General features: G+C 37.3%; 2 protein-coding genes across 3 annotated transcripts; one reads left to right on the top strand and one right to left on the bottom strand.

The window, feature by feature from the left end:
• Positions 1-1656: 1656 nt before the first annotated feature.
• On the bottom strand, positions 1657-3717 carry LOC7464490 (ribosome-binding factor PSRP1, chloroplastic). Its single transcript, XM_002321909.4, has 5 exons — positions 3338-3717; positions 3052-3195; positions 2703-2954; positions 2106-2214; positions 1657-2013 (listed from the first exon to the last, which is right to left on the bottom strand). The coding sequence occupies exons 1-5, from the start codon at positions 3620-3622 to the stop codon at positions 1883-1885; spliced, it is 921 nt and encodes a 306-aa protein (XP_002321945.2). The 5' UTR covers positions 3623-3717; the 3' UTR covers positions 1657-1882.
• Positions 3718-5648: 1931 nt separating this feature from the next.
• LOC7464491 (two-component response regulator-like APRR5) lies at positions 5649-11030 on the top strand. 2 transcript variants are annotated; one of them, XM_024586875.2, is made up of 8 exons: positions 5649-6282; positions 7423-7584; positions 7684-7814; positions 7918-8073; positions 8779-8950; positions 9047-9359; positions 9489-10230; positions 10383-11030. In XM_024586875.2, exons 1-8 carry the CDS (start codon positions 6012-6014, stop codon positions 10488-10490), a joined length of 2055 nt encoding a protein of 684 aa, XP_024442643.1. In that variant the 5' UTR covers positions 5649-6011; the 3' UTR covers positions 10491-11030. The 2 variants fall into 2 exon arrangements, with proteins under 2 accessions (XP_024442643.1, XP_024442642.1); XM_024586874.2 differs by having other exon boundaries at positions 5651-6282; positions 9041-9359.
• The last annotated feature ends 2549 nt before the right edge of the window (positions 11031-13579 follow it).

Consider the following 13579-nt stretch of genomic DNA (forward strand, 5'->3'; position numbering starts at 1 on the left):
TAGCTCAATTGTGTAAAATAGAAAATTCGAGGACCAAATTAATTTTTTAAGAAAATCTCACTATTATGTTCCACTGAAAGGAGAACAATAAAGATGGATACATGAAAAACACATCGTGATTTATATTATAGGTAATATGTTGAAAAAGAATAGAAAAGGAAACGAAAATGCTGAGAGGATGCCATCTCCTTTAGATAATTTACATCGTGGAATTATGCTTCCTGCTCCAACATAATTATCAATGCATAATTATTTTTATTGTTACTTTTATTATAATCATCCTTGTGCTACGGAAGTCTAAGTGCCAGCGAGGAGAGGAGAAGCAAAAGCACGTTGAATTTGATGAGATACTCAAGTTCGTGACCAAAGAGCCTTTGTTCTTGGAGAAGCTGCGAGAGTTTGCAAAATTTGATTGGGTTATTCTTGAGTTATGATGGTCTTTCTTATGCAGACAGTCTTTCCATGACCAAGAACCCGAGATTCTGCAGTAAAGATGTGCTACTTCGGAATTGTTGGAATGCTTGATTGAGGAAATGGATCACGAAGTTGGAATGCTAGTCTTTTTGTGCATTTCATTGTCACAACCTTGAAGACCGGTAAATAAGATGGCTATTGGGGAAAGAATGTCCATCAATAAGCTCTTAGTGTCTCGGATGAGAAGTTTTCACATCAGAATAAAAAAGGATAAAACCCTTTTGCAGGACCACATAACGAGACATGAAGCTTAGATAAATAGGATAAGAGCTTTCAGACATGGCTTGTAATCATTGCTCCGTTTACATGTTGCAGCAAAAAGGGTTTTTTAAGCTCCCTCCAACCAGTTGTGGAGTGAAAGAAATCTGGTTTATCTTACCGAACATAAAATATGATACAGAAAATGCATTTATTGTATATCTGTACGCTTAAGTACTGAACTGGAGTCGGCCTGCTGGCCTTGACTAGTTTTCCTCCAGAGTCTAGAGGTAAGCTTGCGGATCCATTTCATTTTGCATGCATCATTGTGAACATGAATTGTGCAGCAGATCTGGCTCGTCCTTGACAAGGTTATGGTGGATTATTATACTAGATAACCTGCTGCCATATCCGCTGTTCACGGAACTTTGCACATCAAGCCCACAGAAAAGCGTTTATATTGTAGAAGTGAATATCCAGTCCACAACTGTCGCAAAGGTTCAGAAACTCACTCTAATTGAAAATTCCGGAGCAGTGAGCTGTTTTATCCAAATATGAGCTCATTCCTGAACCTCCACTTGACATAGCCATAACTGGTGCTCAACTCTTATCATGGACATCTCTTTCGCCAAGAAGTCCCCCCCTGCTCTCAAAGGTAAATACAAGTCAGGATCCAAACTTGGGTCAAATGGGGCAGATGTTGTCAGAAGTCCAATTTTAACTTGTTTGAACATAGGCAGAAGCATCGCAGAAGTTGTCTCGTGCAAAGCTTCTCCAGAGAGAATTCACAAGAAATTAGGAAAACCAAACATGGCAGCATGCAAAGAACCATAGCATAAGATGAAAATAGAACTTCTAACAAAACAAAGAAGTGAAATCCACTGCAAAGAGGAAGTGGTTAAAGACTCAAGACCAAATGAAAAGAAGACTTTATGTTTTTATCTAATTAACTCCCATCTTATAAATTGCAAGGTGACTAGATGGTTTGGCTTCTCATCCCAGTGAAAGCTGGGATAAAACACATTGAACTCATATTTCAAAAACTAATAACCAGTACAACCATGTCACTGCTTGTCATTAATGTGCATTTACAAGATCTCGGACACTATTATCATGCTCTCTCAGAAGCCTTAGCAGTATGTACACAACATTACCAAAAACGTGGGTTTTCTAATCTGTTTCACAGGAAGATCTTCTTTTCGAGGTCTGGTTATTCAGCCAAGGATGGTTCTCTGGCTGGTTCCACCACCAAAGGCTCTAATCTCTCAGCTTCGCCATTTCCTTTAGGTATGATGAGACCATATCCTCCAGCTTTTCTTTTGTAAATGATATTTATCTCACCTGGACTCAAGCACAAAGCAATTCAACCTCTATATAACAAATTGCAGAGGATTAGTGAAAAACAAATTGAAATAAGCAGCATAAGTTCCTACCAGTTTCTTCATCCCTGAAACCATAGAAATCATGATGCACATGTTCCAGCTGCTCAATAGCTTCCGACACAGTCAAGGGTGGCATGTCAAAATACTTCGTGCGAACAACCTGAATTGGGTTTAGAGAGTGAGTCTATTCCAAACAGTAAGGGATGATATGGATATAATTTCAACTATTGATATGGAGCATCAGAACCAAGCCGTAAGGAAGAATTTTCAGTGCCATGCCATTATTTGAAAAGATTGAGACTGAAATCTTTATGTGGACAAAAATAGATTTTTGTGAAACAATTTCCTTTTGTAGAGTCTATAAATGAGTAGCTAGCAAAATTAATGCGGCATTGGCCATGGCACAAGGTATGATGCTAACTATCTGCAAATTAGACATGCCATACTGGTCATCAGATGGTGGAATGGAAAGGGCTATTGGTGGCGAATAGAACCATTCTATGACCACATTCAATGAACTCATATGTACTGATGAGACCTAAATTTGGTGATACGAAACAATGCAAATAACCAAACACAAGCAAAAACAATAAACGGCAACCTAAACCACGAGATCAATTTGATCAAACAAAAATTTAAAAAAGAAACCTCTTCAATATAGTCCTCATCTTCTTGCTGTGAAACTTCATCTGCATCATCCTCCACAACAACTTGATGCATTGGCTCCCTAACCTTCAACCTATTAAACCCTTTCATGTGTCTACCATGATCAGACTCCTTGTCCTTGATCTTCCTCAACTTTCTTTGAATAATAGACGACACCAAATCAATACTTGCATGGATTGTCTCTGCATCCTCCTCCGCCCTCACCACTCCATGCCTCTTTGTGAACAAAGTCACCTTCAAATAAAAACACCCCATGAAAAAAAAAAATCACCATTTTAAAGCAACCCAAAGAGCAAGAAAGCTAACTTTCAATTCAATATGTGAATGGTACCTCGCATCTTCTAATCCTTGGACCTTTCCCCAACTCTCCACCTCTAACAGACAACCTTACATCAACTCCCCTTACAAGATGACTACTTTTTTGAACTGCCTTCCCTACTTTGTCTTCCACGTGTTTCTTCACCGTATCAGATAGCTATATCAAACCAAACGTTTTGTTACATTCACAATATGGACAATTAATAACAGAAAAGATCAAAACTTTAATCTTTATAGAATTCAAAGACAGGAAAAATCAGAAATGCAAACGCAGTAGTTAGACTTTTTTGAGAGTAAACCTCCAAGTGTTTGCCTTGAATGATTAATTTGACAGATGAAAGTGGGCCATCCCATGACATCCTAATTGAAGAGCCACCATGGCTCAAAGGGATCTTTGTTTTCCTTCTAATCTCAACAAAGTTGACATTTTTGCCTAAAAACCTGGACTTTAGAAACACTTTTGGGACTTGGGTTTTTGTGGAGTTTACAAAAGAAGAAGCTAGTGAAGGAGTAGGAGTTGTTGATGTTAAAGGGGCAATTCGGTTGTTAAAGCCTGCATGCAAAGTGCCTACAAGAGAAGCCATTGGCAAATTTTCTTTCAGGTTTGCTTGGATTGAATGAAGGAATATAACGTGTTTTTGCCCTTTGGAGAGGTTTCTCACTTTCTTACAAGAGAAATGGATAAGGAGACACGTCGGCTGATGGATATTCCATATTGGGTTTTGTTGGTCCCCGCTAGATGTGGACTGAATCCTTAGGTTCATGAACCCAAAGCTTCAATCTTTATGTGTTTAGTGGATAATTCTGGAAGAGGACCCACTTTTTTCATTATGAAATGGGCTTGTGGGCCCAATGTGTCGGTGCCCATATCTTATTTCCTTGTGTTTGAACTTTGAAGGGATGACCTAGCTCTGGTCTCCAATTTCTTCTGTACAGAATTTGTGACAAAAACCAAAAAAAAAAAAAAAAGGAAAAAGAAAAGATATGGAAATATGTATAATTAGAAGGGTCTGATTATGGGCAGCTTGGTGGGTTTTATGCCAATCGAGCTCTAAATTTTAGTGATCAAGTGCTTAATCAATTGACTTGTTAAGAGAGGAAACAAACCTTTTTAGTAAGTGCTTCTGGTCCATACAAAATAATAATTTTTTTTAATGTTAATTCTAAAATTTGAATTTAAAAAATCAAGAAAAAGAGCAAAAAATTCTTAGTAATCGAAGCTATCAATTGGGGTTAGGCTAAACCATTGTAATATCAAAGTATTATTGAGATCTTGAGTTGCTAGCAACCATATGGCAGTGTTTGGTCATGTGCAAAGAAGATTATATAATTATAACTTATCGGGCTCTAGATTTACTTTCTAGAGGTCATTAGTTTGAGATTTACAAACTTTAGAACCACTAGAGGCTTACATGATCGTTAACTTCAGGACCCGTGAGATTAGTCGAGGTACACACAAGGCCCGGACACCCACGTTAATAAAAAAAATTACACAATTATATATGTTACTTGAAATTTCCATAATACTATAGCTGTTTTGTTTTAAGATGCATAGTTGGTGCAAACAAGTAAGACTTTTTATGAACATGAAATATATATATATATATATATATATATATATATATATATATATATATATATATATATATATATCATGCACCTTTACAATCAAATAGTGTTGAAAACCATGATATTTTTTTGTGTTTACAAAACTTGTTAGTATAATTTGTTTTCGCTTTTAGTCCGGCTATTTGTGTAACCCTCCATATAAAAAAAAGGAATTTATTAAATCCTGAAGAACAGTCTTATATTAAGAAAATATTCTTAAAAAGGCCTCAAGTTTTGTTTTATTACTGTCTACACAAGAAGCCTTTCCTTGTTGTAAACAAACCATGCAGCATATCACCACCTCCAACAAGGGCCACGCATACAATCTCCTGAGTTATGTTCTTTAACTAAACATTAATAAATATAATCTTTGCTCTTTAACTAACTATTTTATTTATTGTTGTATTTATCTTTTCTATACCAAGTAAACACTAGCTAGAATAAAAAGAATAACACGTTTGCTTTTACTTATTTATTATTAAGTATTTTCTTGGGATATTGTTTCAGCATGAGTTTTTAAAAATCTTAAATTTTTTATTCTGCACTTTTAAATTAATTAATTAATTAATTTTGACGTTAATGTATCGTATTCTGGCATCGAGAATAAATTTTAAAAGATGAGAGAAACTCTTGCAAGCAAGCAAGCACCCCCGTGAAAGGAAGAGAGAGGAGGCCCTTTGGTTTTGATGCCATTTCCGTCGACAGTAGAAGGAAAGACCAAATAAAAAAAACATGTCATTCCTAGCTGACAATGTCAAAGACAAAAGCCATAACCACAAATCAAAACCATTCTTAATGCTCTTCCACGTGGACAAATCCTAACCATGAGATGACAACTGTCTCCTTCAACGCACCAAGAAAAAAAAAATATCTTAAGACCCCAACCCAGCAAACAAAGTATCCCACACTAAAGAAAGGAAACCAATAAAAAAATTTTAAAAATAATTTTAAAAAGCAACAAGCAAGACAGGAAAAAAAAAAACGAAAGCCATATTCCCTTTTGATCCATAAACATGGACCGTACACTACAGGCATTTAGATATTTTGGATGCTCGTAGGGATGGCACACCGTGGATCCTAAGATTAGACGGGATAGGCAATAGACTCTGTATCACAACCATTGGATCTTGGCCTCATAGCAGAGGTGGTGGGTTTTTGTTTTTGTTTTTTTTTTTGATGATGAAAAAGAGGTGGTGGGTTATTTCAGATATTTCTTAGAATATTAAGGAAGGATCAGTTTTTTTTTGTGTTTTATGCTGCACCAAGCCACCAAGAAGACCACGAAAAACCGCGCACGCACACGCAAAAAAAATATCGAGGCTAAAAAATGTTGAAACTTTAGAGGCAGGGAGAGGTTGTAACATCATGGGAGTGGTAGTGGTTAGTAGTGGTGAAGAATTGGAAGTGAAAACAGGAAGTGAAACAGAGGAGGAGAAACAGAGTAAAGAAGAAACAGAGAGTGAGACAGGAGAGGTGAAGAGGAAGAGGAAGAAGAAAGAAGGTGAAGGTTCAGATAATGGGTTAGTGAGATGGGAGAGATTTTTACCAAGAATGGTATTAAGGGTTTTGTTAGTTGAAGCTGATGACTCAACTAGACAGATAATTGCTGCTCTTCTTAGAAAATGTAGTTATAAAGGTAAGTTGCTTGGTCTTGTTTCTGAATTTGGTTCAATTGCTTCTTCTTCTTCTTCTTCTTTTTTGAATCTTGTGTTTATTATGTGATTGGTGAACTGGGTTCTTGTTCGTTTTGATGTTTATGTTGATTTTTTAAAGCATGATAATTGTGATGTGGGCTTGTCTTTGTTTGATGGAGAAATGGAGAATCTTTTTTGTTTGTAACATTATGGCTCTGGGACTCAAGTTGCAGGCTTTTTATGTGTATATGTTGGTCTAAACTTGATCTTTGAAGATGAGGTCTGTTAGTTTTATGTGAAGGTTATGATTTGAGGTTAATTTATTGTTAAGCTAGTTATTGGTTGCCATGGTTTCCGTTTTGAGATGAGGAAAAGATCTTCTTTGTATTGCAATGAGAAATATGTTCTCTTTTCTTTTTTATTTCCGCCATCTATTAGCTATTCTGGTTTTGATGGATAAGTTGGAACCAGTACAAGTAAAAACTGGAAAAGTACAAGTGCTTTTAATCAGTTCTGATGCATCAGGTAGCGAAGGAAAGCTCTAAAAAGCCAACATACATGCTCATAAATGAAGTCTAGGCTTAATTTGAGAGGAAAGAAAAATAGCTAATCAAGATTTGAATATGAACGAGCCTAAATTGCCCAAAAACAATGACCCTGGAGCTCACAACGGGCCCGAAGCCAGTGGAATGGTGGATTTTGACCTTAAGAGTGACATTAGGAAAAGCTTTTCATGTATATCTTGCAAGACTCTTACTCTGAGTGAATCAAAGGTTATGGTCATTTCAATTAGACATTGTACCAAAAAAAGAAAGATAATTATCATTTAGACCTTCTTGAGTTTCCTAAGCCATTCATGTTCTCTTCAATGCTTTTATATGTGATGAAGCTTGTCTGATATAAATGTTTAACATGGATTCATTATTGCTTTGAGATCCATGACTTGCTGGGTCGGGCTTCTAAGGAGTATTAGCTGATTACTTCCTTTGAATTTTTTATTTTATTTCTACTTTCTAATGCCACAATATATTCAGCACAAAAATAGGCCACACACTAATATGATATTCTTAACATTTTATAGCATGCTCCATTTTGTAAGTACTGAGATGATTTTCTTCTCTTTTTTCTTTTCTGTTGAGCAGTTGCTACTGTTTCTGATGGCTTAAAGGCATGGGAGATACTGAAAGAAAGACCACACAACATAGACCTCATATTGACCGAAGTGGATTTGCCTTCAGTATCTGGATATGCTCTTCTTACTCTTATTATGGAGCACGAGATTTGCAAAAACATTCCAGTCATAAGTATGATAGGAAGAATTAATTTCTAGATGAATAGAAATGACTTGATTATCTCCCCAATTATAAGGGAACTTACACCGATGTTTTTGGGTGATTTGGCAGTGATGTCCTCTCAGGATTCAATTAAAACAGTTTATAAATGCATGTTGAGAGGTGCTGCTGACTATCTTGTTAAGCCTATTAGGAAGAATGAACTGAGAAACTTGTGGCAGCATGTATGGAGAAAACAATCTGTATGCCTTCTTTGCACTTGATCATTTTTATATTATTTTCTCTTCTTTTCATTTTAGTTGAAGGTCCATTCTATCTAAGCCCTAATCAGTTCCTATTTCTCAGTCCCTTGGTGGAGGAAATGGCCCCCATGATGAAAGTGTTGGACAGGATAAGACTGAAGCAACTTCTGAAAATAATGCTGACGGCAATCATTCAAGTGGTGAAATGGCTTCTATCCAGAGAAGTAAAGAGCAAGCGGTGAAAAGGAGTGATTCTCAGGTTAGCACTCTTTTCATGTATCAGACAGCACATGATGTACTTGGTGCTTGGCTTAGCATGAAACCTATCTTAAAAGATGTTGCTTTATTCTTTCATATGCTTCTGTAATAAAAGCATAACTATCATACTACCAATACATATTTCTTTTATAAATAGCGTCAAGTGATGATTTAGTATTAAACTGAAATAAATGCATTTCAGTTCCTTTTGTGGTGAGTTTTGTTTTGTATAGTCGAAAAGGCTGGGAAAATTTCAAGCCAATCCAACCTATTCAGGTTAGGTTGTGGGTTCTTGAAATGTTATTTGGGAAACATGAGTCCATTCTTCAGTTATAGCCTCAACTGAAACCCCTTTGTCAGGTTTAATTTGATTGAGAACTCCATCTTTTAAATCTTTAGTCATTGTTTGAATTCATCCTCTTAGCTGGGCCATTAATTTATCTCAATCGCTTATTCTAGACTTATTCAGATTCCATATGAGAATCTTCTTTCGAATGGATTGACTGTCCATCTAGAATGCTGAATCCCTTAAGTGAATTTTGCTCCTGGGATAATTGAATAGTTCAATAAGCTCCAACGTATGTATCATCAGGGACATGCATATCTGCATCTAAGAGTACATTTATGGTTAAGAGAAATTTCCTACCAGTTTAGGTTGGCTACATGAGGTTTGATGTAGAGAGTGCATGTTTCCTTTCTCTTGCAGAGCTCTTGTACGAAGCCAGGCTTGGAAGCTGAGGGTGCCCACATGGAAAACATGCAGGAATTTTTGCAGCCAGTATGGAGCAAATTTTCATTGACTGACACGAATATGCAGAAGCACGAAGAGCATGTGAATTTGGGTCAGAAATTGCTTGTGCGTGATAGTGAAGCTGAAGGTAAAAATACTGAACAATTTCATCTAGCAATATCATATTTGTTAAAGTCTGTAAGGAGAACTAACATTGTGCATGTTTCACTTAAATTAGGTTCAGCTACAGCTGTCTGTGAGGATTCTAATAAAATTACGGTGGACAAGGAAATTACTCCAGGAAGTGGAAGAGTGACAGCTAATATTGCCATCGAGGGCTGTGACAAAATTGGTGCCCTTGCCAACTCTCCTAGAGAAGCCATTGACTTCATGGGAGCATCTACGAATCACAGTTCTTTCAATAACGTCGAAATCCACTTTTGTTCTTCTCCACATTTGGATCTTTCCTTGAGAAGATCTCATCCTAGTGGGTTTGAGACTCAAGTTACAGAAGAAAGACACACTCTCCGGCATTCTAATGCATCAGCCTTTACGTGGTGAGTTCCTATATCTACTTACCATATCTTTGATTCATTTTATGTTTAAGCAGTTACTAAATTATCAGGAGATAAACTGATATAGTCTGTAGCATCTGCTTTCTAATGCATTCACCGATGTTCTTGCAGGTACACTAACAGGGCTTCACAGCTTCCACATTCAGCACTGGCAAATACTGGGAATCAGGAAGAATTCAGGGCCAATTATGACGGAAAAATATCCAGTAATGTTAATGGCTACAACTCTGATGCCTTGAGCCTAGCACCAAGTACTCGAAGAAGTGCTATCTCTCTTGCTGCTGGTCAAACCAAGGAATATGAAATTGTAACTTCATCTTCCGGTGAAAAAGTATTTCCGATCCACATTCCTGTGAAAGATACAAGGTTCAATAATCTATGCAACAGTTATGGTGCTGTGCTTCCCCCAATGATGAGTCAAAGCTCAGCTAGCCAGAAAGAACCCATCCATAAAGTGAACCCATTTCAATGTTCCAATTATGGGAGCACCTCTGTACAGCTCTGTGATCGACTTGGTCAAAATGCTAATGATTCCATCAATGGTTCTCTACAAAAGCAAGAAAACAAATTGGATTCTTTGGAAGGTAGAGAACATATTTCTTCCGCCACTGATCAGAGTGCAAGTAGCAGTTTCTGTAATGGAGCCGCAAGTCACTTTAACAGCATAGGCTATGGAAGTGCTTCTGGAAGCTACAGCAATGCTGATCAAATTGCTACTGTCAGTGCTGCTTCTGAGAGCAAGAATGAAGAAGGTGTTTTCACACATAATTCAAACTCTCATCGATCTATTCAAAGAGAAGCAGCTCTAACCAAGTTTCGCTTGAAGCGTAAAGAGAGATGCTATGAAAAGAAGGTATGTCATCTTCTCCACTGCCACAGCAACTAATAATACTATTAGCATTGATTCTTGCTGATTTCAGTGACGAAGTGAGAAACACTTTTAGTTACACTAAATTAGAACAGAAAATATGCGATTCATTGTGCTCACAAGAATTTTATGTGCAGGTTCGGTATGAGAGCAGAAAAAAACTTGCTGAGCAGCGTCCTAGGGTAAAAGGACAATTTGTACGTCAAGTGCACATTGATCCTTCACCTGCTGAAACTGACCAGTAGAGTGGGAGTTCAAGTGATAGTATGATACTGTAATTACAGTCAATTAGAGTGGATTCTGTGATAACTTAGACTTAAATTACCCGGCACTGATTGTTTCTGCCTTTTGCTCTGTGAAGTCTAGAGGGAACAATATGTTAAGAGTATGAGGATGTTCCCGACATCACATTCATGCTGAGCTGATTTCTGGATATGACAGCTTAGTTTTCTATTTCGCAGGTTTTTCTTCCGCACATTTTGCGAGGAACATCTTATCTTAATTTTTTACTGGTAGGTTCTGTTACTTCAAAAACACGTAGGTATCTAGTACATGAACTAGGAAAAACTGCCATCTTCACGTCTCAAAATATAGTAGGACCAAACCAGCTCATCTGCACCTGGCTTCTTTTTTGTTTCTTTGGCCATTTTCCTGACTACATTGTATCTTTCAAACCAATGTATTACAGATGCTGTAATTTGTTTGATTAAGCTAGTAATAATAGCTTTGTAAAACTGCTGTCTCAGCTACACAGATACTATAAACAGGTTTATGTTTATGCCTAATGGCTGTGAACAGTGTCTATTCTTCTTTGTACATAATATGAAATGAGTTCTCCACTAAGATAGCGGCTATAATTTGCGACTCACTTAGAATGCCTGGAGGCTGGAGCAAATGTAATAGTAATTGAGCAAAATCCATTAGGGTTTCTATTTTCAACGGCTCTGATTAAATCAAGCCATGGTTTATGGTGCAGTCTTTTTGTTTAATCTGTCTGAAAGCTTTTGAATCTCTTGAAGGCTGGGTAAACGTGCTCTCACATCGTTGTCGAAGAACTTGTCCTTCGTTTGTTTCCCCGAGTAGGTCAAGATTTTAGGTTGAATGGACTCTATTGTTGTTTCCCGTGACCAGGACAGTAGGCAAGCTCGGCAGTCACCGATGCAACGATCACAAGTGATTCCTGTTCCTGTGGGCTCAAGTGTGCTTAACATGTTGCATTGGTTCCTTCTCTCTCCAAGAGTGTTTGGTATGGTGAAAGTGAAGTTACAAAAAAGAGGAGTTAAAAGCAGAGGCCATTCAGGTTGCTTGCTTTTTCTCGACCTTTATTTACTGTGCCAAATGGCTCTCTACCAACCAATACCCTTTGAAGGATAATGATAATGCAATGGTATATTCCAAATGTTGGAAAATACGTGGGCTTGAAAACAATTCAATTCAAGGGGGGGCACTGCCATGGATGGGATGTGTTTGCTGTGATTTCAGGATCTGATATAGCTTTTTCTGATTGACTGTTGCCTAAATATTGCTAGCCCACCACCACCCTAGAAAAGAACGCAAGGCAGGATTGGTGGAAACATAACATTGTCCATCCACAACTACTGCCTCTCGGAGATTTCAATCCTTATCTACCCAAGTTCTTAACTTTGCTTTATAATAGAAGTTTCATCTACAACTGTGAATATATGATAATAAGAAAATGATTACTAATTAAGAACATATCAAATTATTATTTCAATGTCCCTTGCTATTATATATAATACATATATCTCCATCATACATTAAGTGATATATATAACCGTAAGTTAGATAGTTGATGAGTTCTTTTTTAATAGGTTAAGCATACAATTCAACACTATACTTTATAACGGAGAAAAAAGCAAATTCTAGCCAGAAAAAGAAGAGCAGATGAGAGATCACTAGGATCCTGGGGCCATCTAGCTTTCTTGTTTGATTGGAAGACAAGAAAACAGCAAAACATAAGAGCCTTTCAAAAGTGAACCTAAGAGGATAAAACTACTCTTTCCCTTGATTTCAAACCTCTAATGCCTTGTGGGCACTGCAAGTAGGGTCAGTGGTTCCTAGCACTAAATATTCCTTTGGAGATCCTGATTAGGGGGTCCCATGGCTTCATCGTGCAAGGCTTACCTGACCAGTGCACTGATCAAATGATTGGTATTCGTGGCATGCATCGACGGCAGCGATACACGACAACGAATTGTCAAACGGCTGAGATTGTAACAATCATGACACTGACTATATATAGTTTCTCAACATACCTTCTACTATATCAACCCTTTTCTCAAGTAATAAACAATGGCAGCCGCTTCCTGAAAGCTAGTTCAGAGATTCTCCACGTTTTCTCTTCTTTGAACTCTCTACAGTGCACAGCTCAATAAAACAAAAGACACCCACAACTTGAAAACTCTTAATTAGTCAATCTGTGGTTACTTAAACGAGAATATTATCACCGTCAACTTATAATATCTTAATCAAAACTTCATTTTCAACACAATTAGTTGGCTCTTAGCCTTTTACTAGAACACAAGCTGAGCAAGTAAAGAGAGTTATGGAGAAGCCACTAGGCCATTGCATTATTGCTTGCGTACATTACATACTTATCACCACTACTCCACAAGAAAGGCTACTGGCTACTACACTATCGAGTCTTGCTCTTTTAAAAGCCTTACTTTCCTTACAATTATCATTAAAGTGTTTCCAACGTATCCTATCTTGTCAATCACCATGTTAGATATACGATCCTTCCCTTGTAAAAGCATGCATACAATAAAAACCTGAAAAGTAAAGGTTGTTGAGAAAATGCATGAACATTGTTTGATAGAGGTTCCCAATCTTAGATACTGGGACCCCAATCAGATGTTCAATGTCCCTCATTCTGTGAGTATTTAACCAAAATAAAGCAGAAACTGAAAACAATAGCTCTTCTGATAGGAATTATAGGAGTAGCTGTAATAATCCTGATATCCTATGTACCTGAAAAAGGACTACTTTCATACTGCTCTGGTAAGGTTATAACTTTGAACTGAGCTTGGAAGTGCAAATGACATGGTAAAATGATCTATCAAACGTTAGTGGAAAATGATCAAACAATGACAAAATGAGCATTATTATGTTATGGGGACGCATAAATTCCGTAGAAGCAACTACTTCCTACCCTAACAAATATAAAATAGCTCATTTTAACAAATATAACAATGACATGGTAAGAACTTGGGACTAAGAGGTTTGCTCCCTCTGTGGTCTCAGGTTCGAGCCCTGCGGTTGCTCATATGATGGTCACTGGAGGCTTACATGGTCGTTAACTTCAGGGCCCGTG

Source organism: Populus trichocarpa, chromosome 15, assembly GCF_000002775.5.
Source record: "Populus trichocarpa isolate Nisqually-1 chromosome 15, P.trichocarpa_v4.1, whole genome shotgun sequence".
NCBI classification, from domain to species: domain Eukaryota; kingdom Viridiplantae; phylum Streptophyta; class Magnoliopsida; order Malpighiales; family Salicaceae; genus Populus; species Populus trichocarpa.

Coding starts and splice junctions, on each gene's coding strand:
- LOC7464490 (XM_002321909.4), bottom strand. CDS start 3,622: ATGGCTTCTCTTGTAGGCACTTTGCATGCAGGCTTTAACAACCGAATT. Junction 3,196..3,337: donor TTCAAGGCAAACACTTGGAG/GTTTACTCTCAA, acceptor GGTTTGATATAG/CTATCTGATACGGTGAAGAA. Junction 2,215..2,702: donor ATGAGGACTATATTGAAGAG/GTTTCTTTTTTA, acceptor AACCCAATTCAG/GTTGTTCGCACGAAGTATTT.
- LOC7464491 (XM_024586874.2), top strand. CDS start 6,012: ATGGGAGTGGTAGTGGTTAGTAGTGGTGAAGAATTGGAAGTGAAAACA. Junction 6,283..7,422: donor TAGAAAATGTAGTTATAAAG/GTAAGTTGCTTG, acceptor TCTGTTGAGCAG/TTGCTACTGTTTCTGATGGC. Junction 8,074..8,778: donor TGAAAAGGAGTGATTCTCAG/GTTAGCACTCTT, acceptor TTTCTCTTGCAG/AGCTCTTGTACGAAGCCAGG.